Source organism: Chelonia mydas, chromosome 5 (assembly GCF_015237465.2).
Source record: "Chelonia mydas isolate rCheMyd1 chromosome 5, rCheMyd1.pri.v2, whole genome shotgun sequence".
Taxonomy (NCBI): Eukaryota; Metazoa; Chordata; order Testudines; family Cheloniidae; genus Chelonia; species Chelonia mydas.
In genome coordinates, this window is record NC_051245.2 from 40,007,545 (window position 1) to 40,031,595 (window position 24,051).

The 24,051-nt window shown below is 39.5% G+C and overlaps 1 protein-coding gene across 2 annotated transcripts; it reads right to left on the reverse strand.

Annotated features, from left to right (window-relative positions):
* Positions 1-1,699: 1,699 nt before the first annotated feature.
* LOC102947650 (mannosylglucosyl-3-phosphoglycerate phosphatase) lies at positions 1,700-23,663 on the reverse strand. 2 transcript variants are annotated; one of them, XM_037902468.2, is made up of 8 exons: positions 23,548-23,663; positions 17,906-18,057; positions 15,033-15,613; positions 13,188-13,335; positions 10,316-10,481; positions 9,345-9,492; positions 8,591-8,774; positions 1,700-2,632 (listed from the first exon to the last, which is right to left on the reverse strand). In XM_037902468.2, the coding sequence occupies exons 2-8, from the start codon at positions 17,949-17,951 to the stop codon at positions 2,451-2,453; spliced, it is 1,455 nt and encodes a 484-aa protein (XP_037758396.2). In that variant the 5' UTR covers positions 17,952-18,057; positions 23,548-23,663; the 3' UTR covers positions 1,700-2,450. The 2 variants fall into 2 exon arrangements, with proteins under 2 accessions (XP_037758396.2, XP_043403480.1); XM_043547545.1 differs by lacking the exon at positions 23,548-23,663 and adding an exon at positions 18,954-19,132.
* Positions 23,664-24,051: the final 388 nt, after the last annotated feature.

Below are 24,051 nucleotides of genomic sequence, written 5' to 3' on the forward strand. Positions count from 1 at the left end.
GAAGATCCTGTGATCCTTGAAACACATGCAGCTGGTGGAGAAAGAAAAAGGGACAGTGGTATTGAAAAAGACACATTTTATAGAACAATGGGTACACTCTTTCACGGTAAACCTTGCTGTTAACATTACATACATAGCACATGTGCTTTCGTTCCAAGGTCGCATTTTGCCTCCCCCAGCACGTGGATAGCCCCTCCACCCTCCCCGTGGCTAACAGCGGGGAACATTTCTGTTCAGCCACAGGCAAACAGCCCAGCAGGAACAGGCATCTCTGAATGTCCCCTTAAGAAAAGCACCCTATTTCAACCAGGTGACCATGAATGATATCACTCTCCTGAGGATAACACAGAGAGATAAAGAACGGATGTTGTTTGAACGCCAGCAAACATACACTGCAATGCTTTGTTCTACAGATTCCTGAGTACGTGCTACTGGCCTGGAGTGGTAAAGTGTCCTACCATGGTGGATGGAATAAGGCTGCCCTCCCCAGAAACTTTTTGCAAAGGCTTTGGGAGTACATCCAGGACAGCCGCAAATGCCAGGGCAAATCAATCATTAAACATGCTTGCTTTTAAACCATGTATAGTATTTTAAAAGGTACACTCACCAGAGGTCCTTTCTCCACCTGGCGGGTCCGGGAGGCAGCCTTGGGTGGGTTCGGGGGGTACTGGCTCCAGGTCCAGGGTGAGAAACAGTTCCTGGCTGTCGGTAAAACCAGTTTCTCTGCTTGCTTGCTGTGAGCTATCTTTCTCGTCCCCAAAACCTGCTTCCGTGTTGCCTCCCTCCCCACTGAAGGAGTCAAACAACACGGCTGGGGTAGTGGTGGCTGAACCCCCTAAAATGGCATGCAGCTCATCATAGAAGCGGCATGTTTTGGGCTCTAACCCGGAGTGGCCGTTCGCCTCTCTGGTTTTCTGGTAGGCTTGCCTCAGCTCCTGAAGTTTCACGTGGCACTGCTTCAGGTCCCTGTTATGGCCTCTCTCCTTCATGCCCTGGGAGATTTTGACAAACGTTTTAGCATTTCGAAAACTGGAACGGAGTTCTGATAGCATGGATTCCTCTCCCCATACCGCGATCAGATCCCGTACCTCCCGTTCGGTCCATGCTGGAGCTCTTTTGCAATTCTGGGACTCCATCATGGTCACCTCTGCTGATGAGCTCTGCATCGTCACCTCTGCTGATGAGCTCTGCATCGTCACCTGCAGCTTGCCATGCTGGCCAAACAGGAAATTGAAATTCAAAAGTTCGGGGGCCTTTTCCTGTCTACCTGGCCAGTGCATCTGAGTTGAGAGTGCTGTCCGGAGCGGCCACAATGGAGCACTCTGGGATAGCTCATGGAGGCCAATACCGTCTAATTGTGTCCACAGTACCCCAAATTCGACCCAGCAAGGCTGATTTCAGCACTAATCCCCTTGTCGGGGGTGGAGTAAGGAAATCGATTTTAAGAGCCCTTTATGTCGAAAAAAAGGGCTTCGTCCTCTGGACGGGTGCAGGGTTAAATCGATTTAACGCTGCTAAATTCGACTTCAACTCCTAGTGTAGACCAGGGCTATGAGAATGTGATCTACTTGGAGTATGTGTGACAGACTTCTCAGAACCTGCTAAAAGGGAAATGTCATTAAATGCATCTGAATAAAAAAGTCTCTTTTTATAATTAAAAACAATTAAAAATGCATTAGAGAAACACCTCAATATGTTTATCACCCCTTCATATAAGTTTTTATTGGTTTCACAGGCTTTACAGGTCGCATGGATAATCATACTAAAATATCAGACAAGTTATAAACATCAGTACATTAAGGAGGGTACACAGGTTCTTCTCTATTCGTTCTAAGTGGTGATCATACAGGGAACAATGAATATTTGACATGACGCTTTCCCATTTTGTGACATTTTAGTGGCCAGGCAATAGTTAGCCAAGCACAGTCTATCATCATCCTTTGACCATTACTATAATCTGAGTTTTACTCCGATGTGGTGTAAGCATTTTCTCTATGAATGCATTAGTTAGGCTTATTTCAGTAAACAAAAACAACTTTCAGATTTAATACTGTAAACATCATATAGCTTCACTAGAAACTAGTACTTATGGGTAGTGGACATTATAATTACAAGTAGAGCTATATGTAAAATGGCAACAATATGAAAAACACCAGTTTAACAAAGGCAACCAGAAGTTATTTCCAAAATGAACAAACATTAGTTCCTTATATTATTTTAAATACAAGAAAACGGTCGTATTACATTTTTCTTAGAGAGAGATTTGATGAATGCAAGAACTATTTTAAATTGTTTCAAATGAATAAACACTAAAACCAAGGGAACATTTTAAATACAATGGAAAGGAAAAGCTAAATAATTCTAATAAATATGCAGAATACATATAACAAATGAAGTAGCAAATCATATGGTTTCAGGTACTATATCACTGGTGATATTATTTATCACTTTCAGTCAGAGTCAGAATTCTCACAGTCTTTGCTAAGTGGAGGAAAGGTGTTTAGCCCTTCTTTCCTTGCCATTCTTAGTTGTCGCAAGTGTTCCTTCATTTCCTTGGAAATGTGACAGATTCTTCCTTCTACGCCAGGCACTGCAACTACTGATGTGCTTTTATCTGTTCTTGTTTCAAAGGCTTGTGGTAAATTCATGAAATGTTAGTGCTAATTAAACGAAATTCTCTTCATGTAAACAACCTAAATGTGCACCTGACTATACTGCGAATAAGCTATTAAAATAATTAACATACTAAAAACCTGCCTTATTTATGAGTAACTGGAATTTTCTGATTGACCCTTCGTAAATTCATGTTGCACAAAGCTTACCATGAGTACTCCCTTTGCAGACCCAGAGAGCTATATTTTAATAGTGTTAGCTCAGACATCAACAAATAAGGTAAAGTACCATTCTCTTACTTGTTGAAAATATGTCAGAATCCAGGAAATAATTTTTGCAGAATGTGGGCCAATCTGCTGTTGTAGCGCTTTAGGTTTAAAATATATGAATCTGAGGTTAATGACTGTTCAAGGGATTAATAATGGGATGACCTACTGCCTTTCACTTTTAGGTTCCTAGTTCAAATCTTACCCAGACTGGTGGAGATTGAACGTTGGAACTATTTATTTATTTTAGATATTTTGAATGTATCCATCACTCAAATTAAGGCTAGCGCATACATTGTGCAAAAGGGACATCACACACTACCATTCTGATAGAAGACAAAGCAAAAGCAGTATAGCAGCAGGATTAGAAAGAGTAGAGAGAAAAAGGACTCTCTGACACACTCTGTATGATTTTATAAAAGTATGCTGATGAGGGTGAATATAATGTAACTAAAATATGCTTCATGCAAAAGGTCTCTTGTAAGGTATCATTACAAAGCTTATAATCTACTGAGTGTGATCATCCTATTTGTAGGAATGTATCACTTTTGTATCTGAAACTAGAAATATGAAATATAACTCTGAGGGCCTATTGTAGTTATGCAAAGTGTGGGCTATTAATGGTTGTTTGGAATCTTGATGGCTCCCATCAACCATGACAATTGACTGTGGATGGCTCTGTTTATAGGCAGGCCTTCCTGTGAGTCAGGCTGGGAGGAATGAAGGCTTGGAGTCTCACAGGAAATGTGACCATGTCACCTGGTACTGAAATCCATCTTAAACCTGGTGCTTTTCCATTGGGGTGGAGGGACAGGACCCAGAGAAACAAAGGATTCCCACCTTGTGCCGAAGCCATATAAGGGGGTGGAACAGAACAAAGGAGGCAGCCATCATGAGAAATCCCCTAGCTACCACCTGAGCTTGAACAAGGGCTGTAACCAGGGGAAAGGATTGTGTCCAGACTAGAAAGGTGTCTGGTCTGCGCTAGAAACTTATTGAAACATCCCTAAGGGTGAGATTTTATCTGTATTCAGTTTTTATTACTGTACTAGACTTAGACTTGCATGTTTTATTTTATTTTGCTTGGTAATTCACTTTGTTCTGTCTGTTACTACTTGGAACTACTTAAATCTTAATTTCTGTATTTAATAAAATCACTTTTTACTTATTAATTAACCCAGAGTATGTATTAATACTTCGGGGGGGGGGGCAAACAGCTGTGCATATCTCTCTATTAGTGTTATAGAGGGTGAACAATTTATGAGTTTACCCTGTATAAGCTTTATACGGGGTAAAGCGGATTTATTTGGGGTTTGGACCCCATTGGGAGTTGGGCATCTGAGTGTTAAAGACAGGAACACTTCGGTAAGCTGCTTTCAGTTAAGCCTACAGCTGATAGGGGATGTGGTTCAGCTCTGGGTCTGGGTTTGCAGCAGGCTAGCAGGTCTGGCTCAAACCAGGCAGGGCACTGAAGTCCTAAGCTGACAGGGCAGGAAAGCAGGAGCAGAAGTAGTCTTGGCACATCAGGTGGCAACCCCCAGGGGGTTTCTGTGATCCAACCCGTCACAGACCCGTGTACATAGGAGCCTGTAGATAACGAAGAAGAGTTTGCATGTGATGTAAGAGATAGGAAGCCAACATAGAATTCAAAGACGGCAAATAACAGGGTTTGAGTGAAGGTGTGGAAGATGACTTCAGCTCTGCATTTTGGACACAAAAGAGAATTGATTGGCTGCCACGCCACACAAGGTAAGCTGCTGACAAGCTAATGGACCTGTGTTTATCCGTGGGTTTAGTAAAGAGAGTGGATTTTGACAATATTAAACAGAAATGTGGTTTAATGAGAGACTGGATATGCGGGAAGAAAAAAGAAAAATGACCTGATTTTCTGATGCATTGAAATTCTGCTTGCTACGGCAGAAGGGAGCCTATCCAGTTATGGCTCCCTGATTCTCTGTCCTGGACCCAAGTAGAGCAATCTGGGGCTGCTCTACATGCACCAGCTGATAATACCTCCCAGTTTTGGATAGCCTGAGTACAGCATGCTGAAATCATGCCTCTTCTCTGTACCCAATGCAGCTATTGTGACAGGGATGGTGCGGAAAGGTGATTAAGGAGCCAGCTATGCCACCTTTATCCCCACAGCGAGGACCCCCTGCAGGAGGTAGTCCCAACAGGGAGATAGGCCTGGTTTTCTCCCCTTTGTACCACCAAAATGGTGCAAAGGAAAAAGCAGGCCCCCTGAGTCCAGGAGACAAGGAAAGACAGGCAATGAAGAAGAGGGAGGGAAGGGGAGGAAAGGGATTAGAAGAAATGATAAGAGGTCAAGTTTTGGAGAGAGAGTCTGAAATGGTAACTGGGCATCCAAGAGGAGACATTAACAAATGCTTTAGTCAAAATGCAGGTTTCTGTTCAAAGTAGTGTTATCTTGATACCTAAATTGTTGATTGCTAACAGTAGTTTTTTAGCTTGTGTTCCTGAATAGAGTATACAGTACTTAGGTAATACAGGAGAAGCCAGGTCAAAGCCAGAGACAATATTCCCGTTCTAGAGTTTACAGATGCTTTGTGTGATTTGAGGTTAGAAATTAGTTTGGCAGCATTAAAAATAGGGCTAATAATGCATGGAGTTTTGAGTCAGACTTTTTAGAAAATTGCTTATATTTTTTGGCATATAACTCACAGGCACATATGACAGTCTGTCCTGCCCAATTTAGAGCTATGTGGATATTTTAAAGTCCAGTTATCTTCACATTCCACAAAGTTCTCAGGATTAGATGGACTGGACAAAAAAATATATAGCAGACTGCTTAATCACAGAATGTCAAGACCATCTTCTAGAAGAGATTAAAGCATACTTGACATTGTACCTGCTGCAGAGAGATCTAAAGCATATCCTGATTCACAAAAATGCTCTGAATTTCCTGTCTATGGAACGCTGAAAGTTTTGAATGAAAATCTGCTCTGAAATATAGTGAGGTGAATTATGATGTGCAAATAAGGCAGATTCTGGTTTCTTGGAAATAGGGAAAACTGAAAAAGACTTAAGATAAGAGATCGTTAGAGGATTCCTTAACTTACTCAGTTATGGATAGAGACTTTTTCAGTGCAAGGATGAAATGTACTATGGATAATGCCAATGTTTCTGGAGTCTGCATGTCCCTGACTAAAGGAAAAGTATATTTTAATGCAGAGCTTCCTGGATTACTGACAGGATTTTACTGCCTGGGTGAAATTGCCAGAAGGGAATTATACCTTTTAGGTTTCTCTTCTGTACTTCAACTTTATGTCTTTTTTACTGTTATGGAGGTAAGAAGAATTTAATATTTCATCCTATTGAAGTTGCTGAATAGATGCACAAGTGTCTAGCAGAGAAGGTCTACAAATTGGAGTGGAATCAATTGAGGATGTCTCAAAAACAGTACCCTCTCCTTCAGACAAGTAATTAATATTCTTAAAGAAGGCAGCTTTTGCCTAATATTCATTTGGAAGAGGCTGATACTAAAACACTGGGGATCATGGTAAAGGACTTTAAAGAAGAAAATGCTGGGTGGGATTTTCAGAACTACCTAGGTAAATTAGGAGTACAAATCCCAAACTCCTACTTGTTGCTGAAGTATACAACAATGGTGACATTCATGTTAGTTCCAAGTGTATCAGTGTGGCCAATGACAGCAGCAGATGCCAAAGAGTGCTGAGGTATAAAGTATGCATTTATAATACTGAGTGATAGAGAGATATTCCACTAGTAGTTGATGGTATCAACCCTGGATTAGTTCCATGGGGCCAAGATTTGTTGATTGACCCAAAGTCATTTGACTGATACAGTTCCTCAAGGAGGAATAAATGAAAGCTTGAGAGACTCCTGCAAGTTTTGTTGGCCCAACAGTGTAGACTAGTTGAAAAATTACTTTCAAACTGTGCAATAAAAAATATCTGAGCATCACAATAATGAAAAAGTAGTAAGCTTCAAAAAGAGAGGGTAAAGGGAGACCTAAAGAAGGGTCTGCACACTAACATTTGCTATGGAAAAAGGGAATGGAACTTTAACTTTTTACATACAAGAGATAACACTATTAAAATTTTATTTCAACCAATACATAGTTCTGGGGTGTTGTAGAAGATTATGAAGAGCTGGGATCTGTGAGAAAGATCGTAAAACAGAACACAAGGCTGTTTTTAAAAGGCTTTCATTTGTCTTACTATTTCAATGCCAGAATGAAAGTACAAGAGAATGCTTCTATGAATTTGGATCTACTTGTAGCATAAGATCCATATGCTACACGCAAAAATGTGTATGTAGAATCTGTGCAGAAACAAACCAAAAATTCTTATTACTTCCCTGATGCATCTGCTTTTTTTCTTAACAGGGAACATCAATTTCCTCAGTAAATGTAAAAAAGTCCTTAACATTTTATCCAGTTTTCAGAGATCATTTAAACCTTTCTAGTTCTATGGAGGATGCACCCTCACCAGGCATTACAAGCAGACCAGATCACCACCCAAAATTGGAAAGAACCAAGTCCCTCTTTCCAACATTTTCCCCTAAATTATTCAGTGATTGTTCTTGGCAAGCCCTCATCCCAACCCATGTTTACACCCTAATGGTTGTTGTCAAAAATTCACCATATTTACAGATACTGTATAAGCCTTCTTCTTAAAACGTTAATACGAAAGAAATAATAGATATTGTAAAGTCACTGATATATTGTTAAATCTATCTTACCCCCAAAGGAATCAAATGAAACTATTATTTTGCTCCTATAATCATCACATGTCAAGATCATGAGGTCAGACAGCTTAGAATTTCCAGTTGTCTTTTTGTAATTTTTCCTTTTATGCTACCATATAAATACACTTGCTACAGCAATCCTTCAGTCTTCTTCCCCAGGAGGTGTATGGAGTCACTTAGCCTTTCATCAAATGGGAGTTAGCCACCTTAATAGCTTTGAGGATCTAGGCCTTAGTTCACATGGCTTAAAATGAAAGGAGGTATGTATGGATGACTAGTTCCTTTTTCCATTCCTTTTTCACTTACTGAGTGATTTATTTCAGGCTGAATGCAACCTGACTCTCTGTGACCATGGAAGACCCTAAAGACAACAACTTCTGCAATCATTGCATGGAAGAGTTGGGAAGAGAGAGCTACCTACCCTACAGTTCCCTATATTCCATGGATCTGAACTCCATAGGGTGAGGGATTGTGACAGTAGGCCTACAACCTGCAAAAATCCTCTTGCCACAGATACTGTAGCGGGGGAGGAGAGGTATTAAGTGGGAATAATATGGCTACTGGTACAGACCATGGATTTTGTCCCCCCCAGGCTTCATGTTAAGTCCTGTTAATGAAGACTGACAAAGGACACCAGAATTTCATGCTAATTTAGGGGTTTAAGCTTTTGAAGTCTGTTATGTTCCTCCTCCATCCTTCCATACCTGTCAGCTTCCCTGTGCAGCCTGCCACCCCTCTCTCTGCAGAAAACAACCTTCTGGGAGAAAGTGGTCAGTCCCATTCCCACGCAATGGACCATATGCCCTGAATGCTACCTTTAGCAGATAAAGAGATTATTCTTTGGTAAATCACTAAATGCTGCACAACAAATTTAGAAATTTAGGAACAAATACGCTTAATTATTTGTAATTGCAATGGTGCCCAAAGTCCACAGTAAGGATTGTAGTCCATTGTGCCTCAAATGATATATTTTAAATTACCTGTTAGTGATGCTGATTTGGACTTGGTAATTAAACTCATTCGGTGACCTGAGATGCACTTTTTGATGCCATGCACAATCTTGATAGATTCAAAGTGATTAACAACAACTGTGGAAAGTGTCTGTGCAGTTTCTGTATCATACATCCTAGGACAATTCTGAAACATTACATAGCCATCCTTTCCCTGAAAAGTAATAATTATATTTAATGAAGAATATCTTTAAAATATGAGCACTTAATTGTCTATTTATAAACCATTATAATTATAAGTATAATTATAAGTAACACATTTGTTAGAATAGTAGCTAGGTTTGATTAAAAATATTGTATTCAGTAACAGAGTAAGACTGAATGTTAGGAGACAGACTTTCAAACAACTTCCAAAGTGAACACACATACATTTTGAATGTAAGTACAGTAATTGCGTCTACTGGGTGACCTACTACTTGATTTAAATATGCAAAAACAATATTTGCATGTGCAAAATTCACCAGCAGAATTTTAGTGCATGGTCTGAAAGTTAAAGCACACTCAGAAATCAAGTCTAATATTTTGCAAGGAATGGGAAGAAGGGTGGAGAATTATAGAAATTTGTATAAGAAATAAAGACAGATAGAAACTCTGGGGGTGGAGGGAGTGAACAACATCTAAAATGGAGTCAAATTAATCCATCAACATGAGACAGTATTTCATAAAAAACAACATTCCTGGAGCATGAAAATCATTCAAAATATTTAAACACATTACAGCTTACATTAGCTAAGTATTCCTTAATGGCAAGTTGATAGACTTTGTTTTTCTTGAGATATTGTCCTTGAATCTTTACAGAGTCTCTTATAATTCGGTGCCCTGGTTCTGCATTTGGATCAAATCCAAATTCCATTCCTGCTACTTGAGGAAACCTGGAAGTTAAAAAGAAATTTTTTTTGGTATGAAGAAAGAACTGACCAAAGTATTGACCCTTCCAGAATTCTGAACAAGTATACTTCAGTAAACTGCTATATAAACTCACAATAATTAATTTGGTGTTTGAAGTATGTTCGTAATACCAAAGACAGTACTTTCTCTGATTACTCTGTAAAATACCACACTGAAAAGGCAGCTTTTACTCTTCTTACCAGTGGCCATTGGTCCCAGGTAATCATCTGGGCTACCGGATTACGGAGTGAAAGGTCTGAATTCTCCAATTCTTGCACCATGGTCACAATGGTTTCCAGGTTTCATTTTTAACAGCCAAACTGAACTTTTGGACCAGTTGCTAAATCCCAACCTGTCACACTGACCCAATTAATTCATATAACCTGAAAATTCAATTAATCAATCTATTATCTGTGGAATCAAGTTAGTTCCAGAATGTAATACCTATTAACCAGCCATATACAGGTTTCCTTATTTTTGTTATTTTCACTATAAAAAGTAAGCTCCAAATAAGAATCACATTTATTTTGTATAGGTTTTCATACATTGTGTGTGACAAAGATTTATCTGTATCCATAGGTTTTATGTTTGTACTTATATTAGTCATTTGTCTTGCTTAGAGTGGTGTATTAATATGCTCAATACAGTTATCACATAGGCTTGTGAATTCATCATTATCATTACCTAGAGCATTTGAATGTTAGCATTAAAGTGGCTACTCATCGGGACAGTGTGGAGAATTTCCACAAGTGTTCAGAACAATTGGCATTTTCATATAAAAAGGGGTTGGATAAATATTCTATATACCTTCCATCAAGAGCTGGATATCTGTAGACTCCATTTTCGAGAGCTTCCAACAGTTGTCCTCCTGTAATTCTGACTACTAGAAGTGGGTCCACAATGGGAAGGATAGTTAAAAGATCATGCATAGTAAAATCTCCTGCAGGATGTATATGGTTTGAACGAAGGGTACCTACAATCATCATAAAAGAAAATCAAGATACTCCCTGGTCCTTTTTCTACCATGGGTAAATAGCCTGATTATCTAATACAAATGATACAAGTTTTAAGGTTTGTTGTCTTGATGAGAAAGGATTTATATGGTTAATAATGATTATTTAAATAATGCCATGGGCCCTGGTACTGCAAAGATTTAAATACATGTCTAACTTTATGTGCTGTAAATAATCCTATTGATTTAAAAAAATAAGAAAGTATGCTAATTTTAGTGACTTCAATGGGACTGTTCACACTGCATAAAATTAAGCATATGTGGAAGTCTTTACAGATTGTAGACTTATTTCTCAGGGAAACACAAAGTGCTCTTGCAGCTATATTAGAGTGGATGCTGGATAGCACCTACTATAGTTAAGCTTACCAAACAGTTTCCACGAAAATTCCCTGTTTATACATATTCTTAACTTTCCAAAACCTTTTGGCCTGAAAGTTTTAATTTAGTTCTCTGCCAAAAAGGTGAGTTTTCCTGGAACAATAATTTCAATTTTAAATTAACAAAAAACCTTTCTGACAACAAATCTTGCCATTTTAAAAATGAAAAACCACGAAAAATCATTTCCTTCTTAAAACAAAAAATAAAACCGACAAAAAGACCCCAGCTAGCACCATCTTGTTTTCAGTTTTAAAACATGCAAGCAACAACTCCCTTTTAGAATAAAAAAAGGTACATTCAACATTTTCCCTTTAAAACAAACATTCAGCAAGAATCAATCAAAAGCCCAATTCTACACTGAAGAACTATGCTGGCAACATTCTCTTTTTAAAGGAAAATGACAAAAATCAGAATAGAAGTAGGCATATTTTTAGACCTTGATTGTGCAAATACTTATACATATGGGACTACTCACACACATAAATTCTGCACATGAATGTGCAATGTGTCTGGAGGATCAGTCTTCATTTTTAAACTGAAAAACCATGCTTGTAACAACAAACAATATGTCCAATTTAAAAATAAGACCATGCACCAAGCAAAATTTCTTGTTTTAAAGGGAAACTATTTATAAAAGAATAATTGCTTACAAGGAAAAGAGGAGCAGAGTAAGGGGGATTTTAATCCAACCAAACTAACTTTGTCCATGAAGATTTGTGGAAGGTTTTTTTAAACAAATTTTGGAATAGGTAATAAAGGGAAGCAAATTGTTCTTTGTACCCATGCGAATTGTGTACATGTGGAAATGGGAGGGTTTTTAAAATGCATTATTATTCTTATTACTTTTTATTATTAGGGAATGAGAGGGGGAAGAATTACAAAATGGCGCCAAGATTTCACCTTAGATATTTAGTGTCACTGAGATACTGTTGTGCTATAACCCCTTTGAGTCTCATTTACTACTATTACTATCATTAGTTTGTTTCCGGCAACAGTACAAACACAATAGGCATGGTTCCTACCTAGGAGAGCATATGCTTTAAGACAGGGATGGGCAAACTTTTTAGCCTGAGGGCCACATCTGGGTGGGGAAATTGCATGCAGGGCCATGAATGTAGGACTGGGGCAGAGGGTTGGGGTGTGGGAGGGAGTGCAGAGTGTGGGAGGGGCTGCAGTGTGCAGGAAGGGGCTCAGGGCAAGGGGTTGGGGCAGAGGAGGGGTGCGGGGTGTAAGAAGGGGCTCAAGGAAGGGAGTTGGTGTGCAGGAGGGGGTGCAGAGTGTGGCACAGGGCTCAGGGCAGGGGGTTGGGGTGCAAGCAGGGTGCGGCAGGGGGCTCAGGGCAGGGACTTTGGGTGCGGGGATCAGGAGGGGTTCAGGGTGCGGGCTTCAGCCCAGCGCTGCTTCCCTGGAGCAGCTCCGGGGTGCCAGTGGAGCACACTGGGGCTAGGGCAGGCTCCCTGCCTGCCTTGGCCGCACGCTGCTCCCGGAAGCAGCTGGCACCACATCCCTACAGCCCCGGGGGCTGGGGGGGGCAGGGGCAGAGGGCTCTGCGCGCTGCCCTCACCTGTGGGTACCTCCCCTGAAGCTCCCACTGGCCGCGGTTCCCAGTTCACAACCAATGGAAGTTGCGTGGGGCGCAGAGCCCTCTGCCCCCCTGACCCGCAGGGGCCGTAGGGACATGGTGCCGGCCGCTTCTGGGACTGGCAATCCCGTGGGCCAGATCCAAAGCCCTGATGGGCCGGATCCAGCCTGCAGGCCATAGTTTGCCCACCCCTGCTTTACGAGATAAAGGAACTAGACAAAGATAGAGGGTAGAAAAGGGTACTGTTTTCAAACAAGGTGGTAATGGGTCATATCCTGATAATATAATGCTTTAATACCATTTCTGTTTGTTTTGGTATGATATATAAACTTATCATGTACTCCAAAACCTTACCAAAATCAGCCAGTTAGTTTACTTGTTTACTTTTATGACACCCTGATATTTTGGGTACATGTTATAATTGTCAGATTGTCTATGAACCAAACAAATTGACCTTAATTAGTTTTCCAATAAAAATTCTCTAGTTCCTGATTTCTTCAGGGGCTTTGATCAGTGTAACATAACTCATTTGACCTTTTCAAATCCCTTGACTTCTTGATATACTCTGACTCAGATGAGTGGCTAGGACCACTCCTAATTAAGTAATTAAATAATATTCCAAACATTGCTCCGTCTTTAACAAGTAAATTAATGTTAAAACATTCCAAACATTTTGGATTACAATAAATGTTTTTTAAAAGGACAACCTGAATTCAGTAATGCTACATCAGCATGAGTAGCTTCTAACATTGCATTAGTTATCAGGTTTCCCAGGTTGCTCTCTGATCTTCTTACAGTAGAAACACGACCGTCTAATTCTGTGTCGATTGGACAAAGAACTTCCTCTAAAAGAGGCTAAAAAAGAGAAGGGTTTATAGCAGACTCTATTTATTTGAAACAAATATGTCCTGAAAACTACAGAATTACACTGTAAAAATGTTTAAAATTTTGAGCAGAAAAAAAAAAGAAAGCCAAGCCATGGAAGAAGAATATAGTCTCTTCTCAATCCCCTGTGAATCTGAATAGGTGCACAGAAGGTGATTTATTCTGGCAATGGACAAATAGCAACAATTCCAAATCCACCTGGCTTCCATTATACACCTACACTGAAGAGAACTTAACATTCCATACAGACCTACAAAAATACATTTATCTTGAGTTTGACTAGGTAGGGGAAATCCCATTCTGTAATTTCTTGCAGTTATATTGTATACAGACAGAATGCAGATAATAGTAATCAGCAGACAACAGCAGAGATCAAGAAACCTGTTCTGAGGTTTTAATCACAGTTTTTGAAACAACTTTCCGAAAAGCAGTTCGTTCTTGGCTACTCTTTCAAATAGCCGTATGCAGCACAAGTTCAAGAGTACTGGTAGACGCTCATTCTCAGAAATGGATACTTTTCCTATCATAGAGAAGCTAAAGATAGATTCAGTCATCCTGGGATTACAAACAATTTTAGAGTCAAACTGAATTTAACAGTTTCAAAGTCCGCCTGTAATGTGTGCTAGTTTTTAGTACCCCTGTGGATACAGACTATCCAATTAAAATTTCCTTGTGAGGTTTAGTTCCTTTAGGATTTTAGGATACAGTAGTTCATAGTCTCCTACACAGACGAAAGACTGCTGAGCAGGAAGCTGCCATGGACTATAAATGGTATCAATATTGCATGTCAGAGGAACTAGCTTATTTGGCATTTTAACATTTTGTCAGAATATTTTATTCTCAGTGGAAATGTCAACAGTCATAAATGAAATGTCCTTAAATATAAAGCTCTAGGTTCCCAGAGTGCAACAGTAATACAAATAATAGACAATAGCTGTAATAATAAAAGAAGGGAAATTCTTAATTAAGGCCAGTGGCTTTCCATTGAAATGACATCAGCACCCACAGAATGGAGGACTCTATACACTACTTCATTAATTCACACGTATATAGACACTGCAATTCTTCAGATTCACTGACAGAGGGACTTCAATGGTGTTCTTTTTTTGCCATGAGAGCTTTATTACATATTGTAGGGACTATATTTACTGTAGACACAAAATGGATAAAATTGTCTATTGTTATAGTATATCCTTATACTTGATCTCAAAACAAAGTTTGATAAGGTGGTGTCTTTTAATAGCAATTCACTCATGGATTCAGTACTTTAAAGTTTGACTTTCCATTAAAAAAAATAAGCTGAAGCCATTAAAATGTAATGGGCCAAATTTTTTCTTGATATAATTCCACTGAAGTCAGTGGAGTTACATCAGGAAGGAATTTTGCCCTCAGTTTCAACCTTAATGGGCCGGTCAATTTTGGTAGGCCTGAAATGAAACAAGTTCTTTTATATCTGTTTGCAAAATCAATTTAATTTGTATTTGTACAAGCAGAGTAATTTCACTGACTTCAGTGTAAATATCGTTGAATAGAATAGAGTGGCATTAATCCAGATTTATGTCATAACTGAGATCAGAATTTGGCCCACTGTTATCAGTCTGATCACTTAAAACAACAATTATCATCATCTTTTTCTAGAACAAAATATTTAAGGAAGTTGTACCTACCTGCAGGTTTTGAGTATAATCATCCACCACTGATTTTATAAAAGAATCTTCTTCTAGGTTCCTCAAAATGTCAATCCTCTGAAATGTATACTGAAATGATGCACCAAACTTTCTTATATTTATTTTTGAGAAATTCCTGAAATCAGACCCACTTTTGACAATCCAAGTTCCATTCACCTTTTTGATTCCATAATCATGGTCATGGCCCCCCAGAACCAGATCTATTCCTCGGGCGTTCTGGGCAAGTCTGATGTCATTAATCCATTTCATGTGTGTCATAGCAATCATAAGTTCTGCTCCCTCTGCTTTAAGTTCTGCAGATATTTTATTAGCTGCTTTGACATAATCTATGTAGTTTAGGTTTGATTTGTTAATGGTAGGCAAGGTATCCAGCCAGTCTTCTTCTACTAATCCCATTAAACCAATTTTCGTATTATTCCATTTAACTACGTTTTTTACTGAACCATGGCCTAGAGGTTTAGAGGTAAATCTGTCATATACATTGCTGAGAAACCATGGAAATTTCATTTGTTGTATATAATCTTCCAGAACATCAACACCAAAATCAAATTCATGGTTTCCTAAAAATACAAAAGTCCAGAAGCTAGCTTGTTAAGGTTAACAACAAAAAGTGGTCACATGAGATTTTAGTTTTTATATGTCATTTAGAATAGCATTAGAGATATGAAAGCTTTTTTTCTTCAAACTAAAGGACCAAATTCCTCTCTTTTACAGCAGTGAAAACTGTTAGTCATTCCATTTATTTCTGTAGTTAGCCCAGGTTTATACTATAGTAAAGGACAACAAAATGCTTTGCCGAAAATATCCACTTTTATGCATCTACTTCTTTTTATACATAGATTATCTAAATTTTAGCAAGCCCAATATTTTTGGCTAGAAAAAAAAATCATATGTAATACCCAGGGCAAGATTATTGAGAGAAAAATAAAGATACATCTCTCAGTTTATCATACCATGTCTTTCGCTGACCTTTGAAATGTAATGGGGGAAAGAAAAAGGTGCTTTCTGGTACCATGCCAAAAGCTACCAGAGATTACAAAGGTGTGCGTAAATAATTAGGCCTATTTAAGAGAGACTTTTGATACAGCCAGGATTAAACAGGTCAGTGGATCAAGTCTTGGAGCTATTATTTGTGGTCTTGTATCTGACTTTCAGGAACCCTATATCTATTGTGCATTATGCCAAACAATTATGTACACCAAACTGCTTGGGAGGATGGTCCAAACGTTAATGTACAAAAACCCACAGGCCTGGAACAAACTCTATTAACATACAAAAAGGGACAATTTCATGCATAAGTGCCTGTTAACATGCACAAATATGGGTTTTTATAAACATACACATCTCTGAAAATATGGTCCTTTATCTAGTGCTATGGTCTATATAGTGCTGTACAAATGTACACTGTATATTTAGAATAGGAAGACTAAGAAAACACAAAGTTGGTGATACAGAAGTTTTTTGGTTTTTTTTTTTTTTTTTTTACTACTGAGTGGCTTTTGAGCTTTGCAAAGCAGTGACCAAAAAGTAGAAAGGAAAATGAAAGACTAGCTGACCTTGCTGTTCCGTTCAAATAAGTCTGCATGGGAAAAAGACAGGCATCTGGTCTGCGCTGTTTGAAAAACCAAATATAATAAAGAATATGCATTTCTCTTCCCCCCTTTTTGCCCAGGAAAAAAGGCTTGTCACTGGGCAGAATGGCACCTCCAGTGCTACTCTCGCCTTAGCTATACATATACATCTGATTATATATTCACCTAACAGAACTCTAGACCCAGCTAGAGTTTGTGTTTGTTTGATTTGTTATGGTTTATAAGAACACATTCTTCTACCTGAAAAGATCAGTTAGCTTAGCTGGTCTACTGGTGCTGACATTATTGGGCCGAGGTTATTCAGAAGAGTGGGCACTTGCTCCCAGGATCAAAAAGAAAGTTGGTTTCATGTGGAGATTATATTAATCTGTTTGCTAAGTGCTGTTCCTTTTCACAAGCACATTAAACATGTGCTCTATCTTTCGCACAGGCTGCCTATTGGTTTTCAGGTTGATTATAAGACAAAAACCAAAATCTTATAAAGCTCTAAATAACCAGGGACCTACCTCTCTAAGAGGCCACCTCTCTCCTGTGACATATGTCATCATACTCATGAATATCAGGGGCATCTGAATTAGAGCCTGATTGGTATATAAAGAAGAAGAGGTGGCTGCTGGCAGGGCATTCTTTGTTATGAGCCCTTGCCTCAGTAGTTGCTTTCCCCTTTGGTTCCCTATTTATAAAGGCAAGTCCTGCCACCTCCTCTATAGCTGCAGAGGGTATCCTGCAAAGGAAACCAGTGCAGTTATGCTTCACAAGAAAAGGGTGCGGTTTGGAAGGTTCTGCAGCGTGCACCCACCCCTTGTGCATTGTGAAGTCTTGCTCCACAGAAACTCCCTTGTGCAGTAACCTGCTGGGGGAAGGCCAAAGGCGCTGCCATTATACAGATCCTGTGATGCTTGCTCCAATGGACGAAAAGGCACATTGTGTCTGCAGAGCACTATTTCAGCTCTCAGGCTGAGGTATCCTCTGCTGAAAGGCTCCCCACCTTCCTGAGGGAGGTGATGATTTCTCTCCCACACACTTATGCTCATCCATCGAGGCCCCCCCAGCTTTCAGACTAGTTGCTGGGTTGAGGATTTGAGCCACCATGCAGCAAAATAAATGGTGTTTTACAAGATATAAGGGACACACAATCTAAGTCTTTTGGTCACTATAGAGCTTACAATCTAACTGTGGGTGCGCCTGTAAAAGGTAGCTGTAAATATATTAACATGGCACAGATATTATGAAATGCATCTGTAAATAACATTTACTTACCAAAGACTGCGAAGTGTACTCCCACTGCATTTAATATAGGAATCATATGTTTTCCTTTTGTTATTGAACTTAAAGTTGATGGATTTAAGCAGTCTCCACTAAATATTATAAGTGGATTCAGGGAACTGAACTTTTTTATAGCTGCAGCAAATCTACAAGAAGAAATACAACTTTCAACTTGCTTTATTAGATAGTTAGTACGGTTGGACCATCTTTGTAGCTTTCTTTTCCAGGTGGAATTAATTCTGTTTTAGAGTTTGGCAACTGCTTCGAACTAGGAAAACATGCTTAGACACAAAAGAAAAGTGAGGGAGTGTTCACTCCATTCTTTGAGTTTTTATAGAAAAGAGTCTCTGAACAGAAAGGGAGGAAAAGAAACAAGAAGTTGGAAGCAGAAAATAGCAACAGCATTTTCCCCTTGGCACTATGTTAACACAAATAATAAATAACAACAATAATATCCGTCCTGTCTTTTCCATTTCTTCATTTCACCTTTCACTCCCCCATGCCCTTCCTCTTCTATTTCCATCTTATCTGTTTTCTTCTTTTCCAAATATTGTCTTTTAGCCTTCTCCCCTTTCTTTGTTTTAAACACACATTTCTAGGCCTTTCCTTTCTTTCTATTATATCATATTACTCTATCTTCCTCATATTTAAAACATGTACAAATTACTGGAATATTTCATCAATGCTGATATTGCTGCCATTAAATCACTTTACCAGTGCTCTATGTCAATCCTTCTGAGTACAGCACTTCCTGAAGCAGATTGACAATAAAGGTTGCTTTCAGGAATATTGATTCTGCAAAGTGAAAAAAGTGTGGCAGGAATGACAAATGCAGTGGGAGAAAAGGCTCAGTATCCAAGAGTTACATGCTTAGTCATAATTGAAGTGGTGTTACCCTTAAATCTAAAGTTGATTTTAGATTCTTGGATGCTAAAATAGGTAACAATATTCTTTATATTGTGAGTATTCATTCCACAGTGACTATATTTTGTGTCAATGTCATAGTCATTACATTAAAATACAAAAGAATGTAAAAACAAACCTGTGCAAGTCTGTGTGTAGACAAGTATGTCACAAGGAGAAACCAGAAACCAACTGAAGAGTATGCTTTACAGAGTCAGTATCTCCTTTCCTCTGGTTAGTTGCCTTTGTCCTGAACTAAAATTTTCATGTAGGAAAATTTATCGATAGAGTTCTCCTGTAGCAGTGAGAGGCCATCTTAAGTCAGGAGAGGGTGTATGATTGGCCAGAATTTATTAGAGGTGGGGCTCAGGAACTATAAAGCCTGCTTCAATGCAAAGAGGCTCACTCTAGTGCTAATCCATTTTAGGTGACCTCAAATCCTAAAGGTGTTGTTCCAGTTTGGAAGCTAAGTCTAGGTAGAAGCCCGTGGGTCTTAATCTGGTTGGAAGTTGGCTCATGTTTAAGGAGAGCAGAAGACTTTGTGAAAGGATGCAATTAGAAATCTTTTATGGGAAAAATGTATAAAGGGTATTTCTTATGAAGCTGTCACGGGAACTTTAGTGATTTGAATTCTTACTTCCTATGGTATCTTAAATTAAAGATATTTTAATGGACTCCTGAGCTTTTCTGTTCCTTTTCCCTTCATTACACTGAAGTCTATGACCCACATAGAGGTGCACATTAGTCATAGTTTGCATGCTAAGAACTGATTTGGCCCCAATAACAAAGGTTACATGTTTGTGTAACTCATTGTTTGTTCCTGAAGAAAACAGAATTGGACTGACTCTTTCTGCTGTCCTTTAAATAGGCATCAGATCTGATAACACCAGCACATCCTACTACTATCTTAGGGCATGGCTACACTTGCAGATGTAGAACCAGCCCTCGGAGAGCAGCGTGTCCACACTGTCAGATTCAAGCGCACCGGCATGGCCAAATTAGCAGCTCTTGCAACGCCACAGAGAGCAGTGCACTGTGGTAGCTATCCCAGCATGTACCTGGCTGCAAGTGCTTTTTAAATGGCAGGGGGTGGAGTGTGACAGGGAGTGTGTTGTGTGTATGTGGGGGGGAGAGAGTGGGTTTTTGGGGGGCTGAGAGCATGTCAGCATGCTGTCTTGTAGGTTTAGACAGCAGCAGACCCTCCTCTCCCCCGCCTCTCTCTCTCACACTCACAGCAGCAACATTCCACACTAATGGTTGCTTTGTCCCGGAGCAGATAAGAAGCCGCTGTCAGAAATGGAGCTTTGAAAGGGCATATCCACATTTCCACAGCCAATTCCAAAACAATGACAAGAGTGGCCACTTGACTTAAGGGGATTATGGGACGTTTCCGGAAGCCGATCATAACGCAGTAATGCAACACCTCGTTCACACTGATGCTGGGGCATTTCAGCCGAGGCACAGCAAGAGTTATGCTTCTCATGGAGGTGCATTACCAGGAGTGCTCCAGCTGCAGAGTTCATGCGCTCTAAGTGCCTTGCCCGTGTGGACGGGTCGTGAGTTAGGACGCCTGGGGCTGCTTTAACGCGCTCTAACTTGCAAGTGTAGCCAAGCCCCTAAAAAGCACTGTCTCCTAGCTTCAAGTTTCAATCTTATGTCTTTTCAACTAGCTGTCCAACATTCTTTGTACTTCCTTGACAGCTGATTTTTCAGATTTACATCTGGAGGCACTCAGAAGGGCATGGATACTTCATGCCTGTATCAGCTTCTTTTTTTTTTATCCTGTCCATTTAAACATTCAGACTAAATACTTTATTTAATAGAATCTAACAAAGTACAGTACTTTCCCAAGGGGTCTGGGTAATATTAAACAGATGTCTGCTTAATATGTTCAAGCCATCTGAAATATTTCTAGTTAATGAATAGAATACCCTGACACACACGTTAACACTTATCAGTACCATGCCTTTCTTACTAAAGTTAGGAGATTTGTTTACATTAGACCTCAGTACATTTAATTTAATCAATCCTGCTTAAATTTCAGCGTGACCTATACTCCAGTTTGTGTATTCTAGTTTGTGTCAGTCATTATAGACTGCCAGTGCTTTAATTCTTTCTCTTCCTACTTTGGGTTAGATCTGCAGGGGCATCAGGCACTTGAGTTCTGCTCAGTGCACCTTGGGGGGCACACAGGTGACTTTCTCCCATATTTCCAATGAGCTTCCTCCTGCCTCCATCCTGGTGCAAGTTCGAACATCTGCAAGCACAAAATCACTCCTGCAACTTTCTCTAGCAATGCCCCCGCCTAGCTCTGGCATTCCCCTATCCCAGAGCATGTGGCAATAGCTATAGCTATGCATACTATATGCAATCTTGGAATTCCCCACAGCAGGACAGCTCTTTGCATCACCTCTTCAGCACAAAGGGGCCGGGGCATGGCTGAGAATCTGGCCCTGTATGTCTATCAACAGCATAGATTCTACATCTTCTGATCAAGTTGTCTCCAACCTTTTTTTTTTTCTTTCCCATTTGTACGTACAGATAGTATTTTGGTCAAAATCAGCTCATCATGAATTCTTCAGGATGGTATTTCATAATATTACTAGCTTTAGTCCCAGTGCAAGAAAAAAATGATTGAATTCTATCTTATTTGCACATCAAACATCCTAGTTCCAAAACTTTCATTCTAATTCTCACTTGGATACACAAGAAAACAAAGCAATGAACATATCCACTTGGTCTGGAAAAATACAGGAAATACAGATCAGAAAGTGTGTGAAAAAGTGAATGATGAGAAAGGAGGTGGGAAAAGGGCAGGACAAAAAGAAAGGGATGAAAATAGTAAAATTAGAACAGGAAGACAAGAGAAAGATAAAAATAGAGGAACAGTAGTAGTATAGGAAGCAAACAATGAGGAAATGAAAGGAAAGAATAGATGACAGGAGGCCAAAGAGAAGATGAGGAAGGAAAAATGAGGAAGAATATGCAAATGAACAAAACATTTGAAATTAACCATCTTTTATTTTCTTTTAAACTATAATGCAAATCTACATTTTAAAGGAGAAAATCCTATATTCTAGGGGGAAAAAATCACAATTTTTAGCTCAACCTAGACAGGGAATAAGTAGCAGCAGCTATTGACATCAACAAAATACTTGTGGATTTTAAAAGCTTGTTTTAATACAAGAATGTGCTAGATCTTTTTGAATCTCTACAGAATCTCCCCACCAGCTGTCTTCAATTTCTGAATCCAGGAATCATTAAAAATTGAAGCTGCTTTCTTAAAGTGGGGGTGTGATCCCTGGTGAAAAGGTTGATGGAAGGCCAATGTCTATAGGGGGTTGCATTAAGGTTCTGGTGCATTGTCTCCAGTGTATTGTGGTTGTGGGAGTGGTAATAGTAATGTGCCTGCAGATGGAAGAGAAAAAGGTATAAACTGTTAGGTGGCTTACTTTTTCATATTTTTGCTTTTGTGTGAGCATGTCAGCTGTGTTATATGATATGCAGTAATCATAACTGCTTCACAATGAATTTTCTGTGTATTAATTCCTAGGATTTTATAACGTTTAAGTAGGGTTTGGGACTTGGTGTGGGTGAACCTGGCTCAGGGAAGAGGTGCAGCTGCTCACAGAGAAAAGTTTAATTTGTCAGCCACAGCACACAAAACCCTTCCTCTGTTATGCACACCAGCACATAAAACCCTTCCACACTGTAGCATAAAAATCTGAACAAAAAAGTATAGCTCCTGATGGAGAAGGTTTTATCTGATAAAGAAAGTTTCATGTATGCACTGACACACAGGTGTTTATGTGCCAGTTTATATACCAACACACACACAAAAATTATGCATCTGCACTGGCACATTAACATTTGGCTACAACGAATAACAATAAAAATGACCCTATGTACAAATTTTAAAACACCCAAACAACTACCCATTGTGCCACATCTACCCAGGATTTACCTCTGCACCAAATTTAGGCTAGCTAGATAATACTTTTCAAAAGGTATCAGTCAACAATGAAAGGTTGGATTGACAAGGACAAATTTCAGACAGAACCCAATTTCAAGGACTACTAATGGGAAAATGTATAAAGAGATACCAAACAAAAACTACCAAGAAAACTCAAAAGTCCATAAAAACTAATTGCACCTGCTTTTAGAGAAAAACAGGAATTTATGTCCCTTTTCAGAATACAAACATAACTATGGTGTCACAACCAGGTGCCACCATAATGGGTGATATTGTACACTATAAGTGTAAGTTTTCTCAAATACTATACTAGCTTGTGGTGGTTGTTGCTGATTTCTGCATCTGTTTGCCCAACCTGGGAACCATGGGCCAAATCTTGCCTCCCCATCCCTTTCCTAGTATAATGGAGACAGTGGTGTAAGGTCAGTTTCCTTGGTTCCGTCCTCTTCCATTATTACAATGGGATTGGAGGGATAAAGGAGGGGGCACTTCCCTGTTCTCATACTTTTCCTGCTGGTATCGCGGGTGGGAGAATTTCCTCAGAGCACTCCTTTCCTGCTGTCACAAAAAAGCTTGAAAGGAATGGTGCCTCCCTTTTTCAGTATCCAAGAATGGGGTATGACAATATCATGAGGTAGTCCCTTTGGGCCTTAACCAGAACCCACTACCATATTTTATTGTATTTTATATTTACAGTGAATCTCTACCTTCCCCATTTGCTTCAGGGGAAGCGTACTGTTGTAACAGCAGCCAATCCTACCTATTTCTGCCTTCCTTCAGACTCCCTGCTCTTCCTCCTGTATAACCTTCTTGTCTGCTTCTAGAGGCCTAGCTGCTGGGGATACTTCCACCCAACTCAGTTGTTCCAACTCAACTATTAGCCCCACCCAATTAATTGGCCTCCACTTCCAATTGCCTGTTTTTCAATCAAAGCTCAATTAATGTACACAGGTGGGGATTGGAGTGGCAGGATGCTGAGTTAGCTCTGGAGTCAGCACACCCTCTTACATACAGATATGGCAATTTCCTGCAATGTACATGGGAAATCCTATTGAATTAGGCTTAAGTATCTTCGGGGTCCATTGTATTAAAAGAAGGGTTTATGTATTATTGGGGGCCTGGATTGTATATAACCTCTCAAGGGGGCAGATGTGACAGATATGATACCTGGGGTTCAAAGGACTACACTGAACAATATGCCAGAAAAGAATGGACTCTTAAAAGAAAATGTGTTAAGCAGTTTTCCTGGGGAATATCTAGGGGA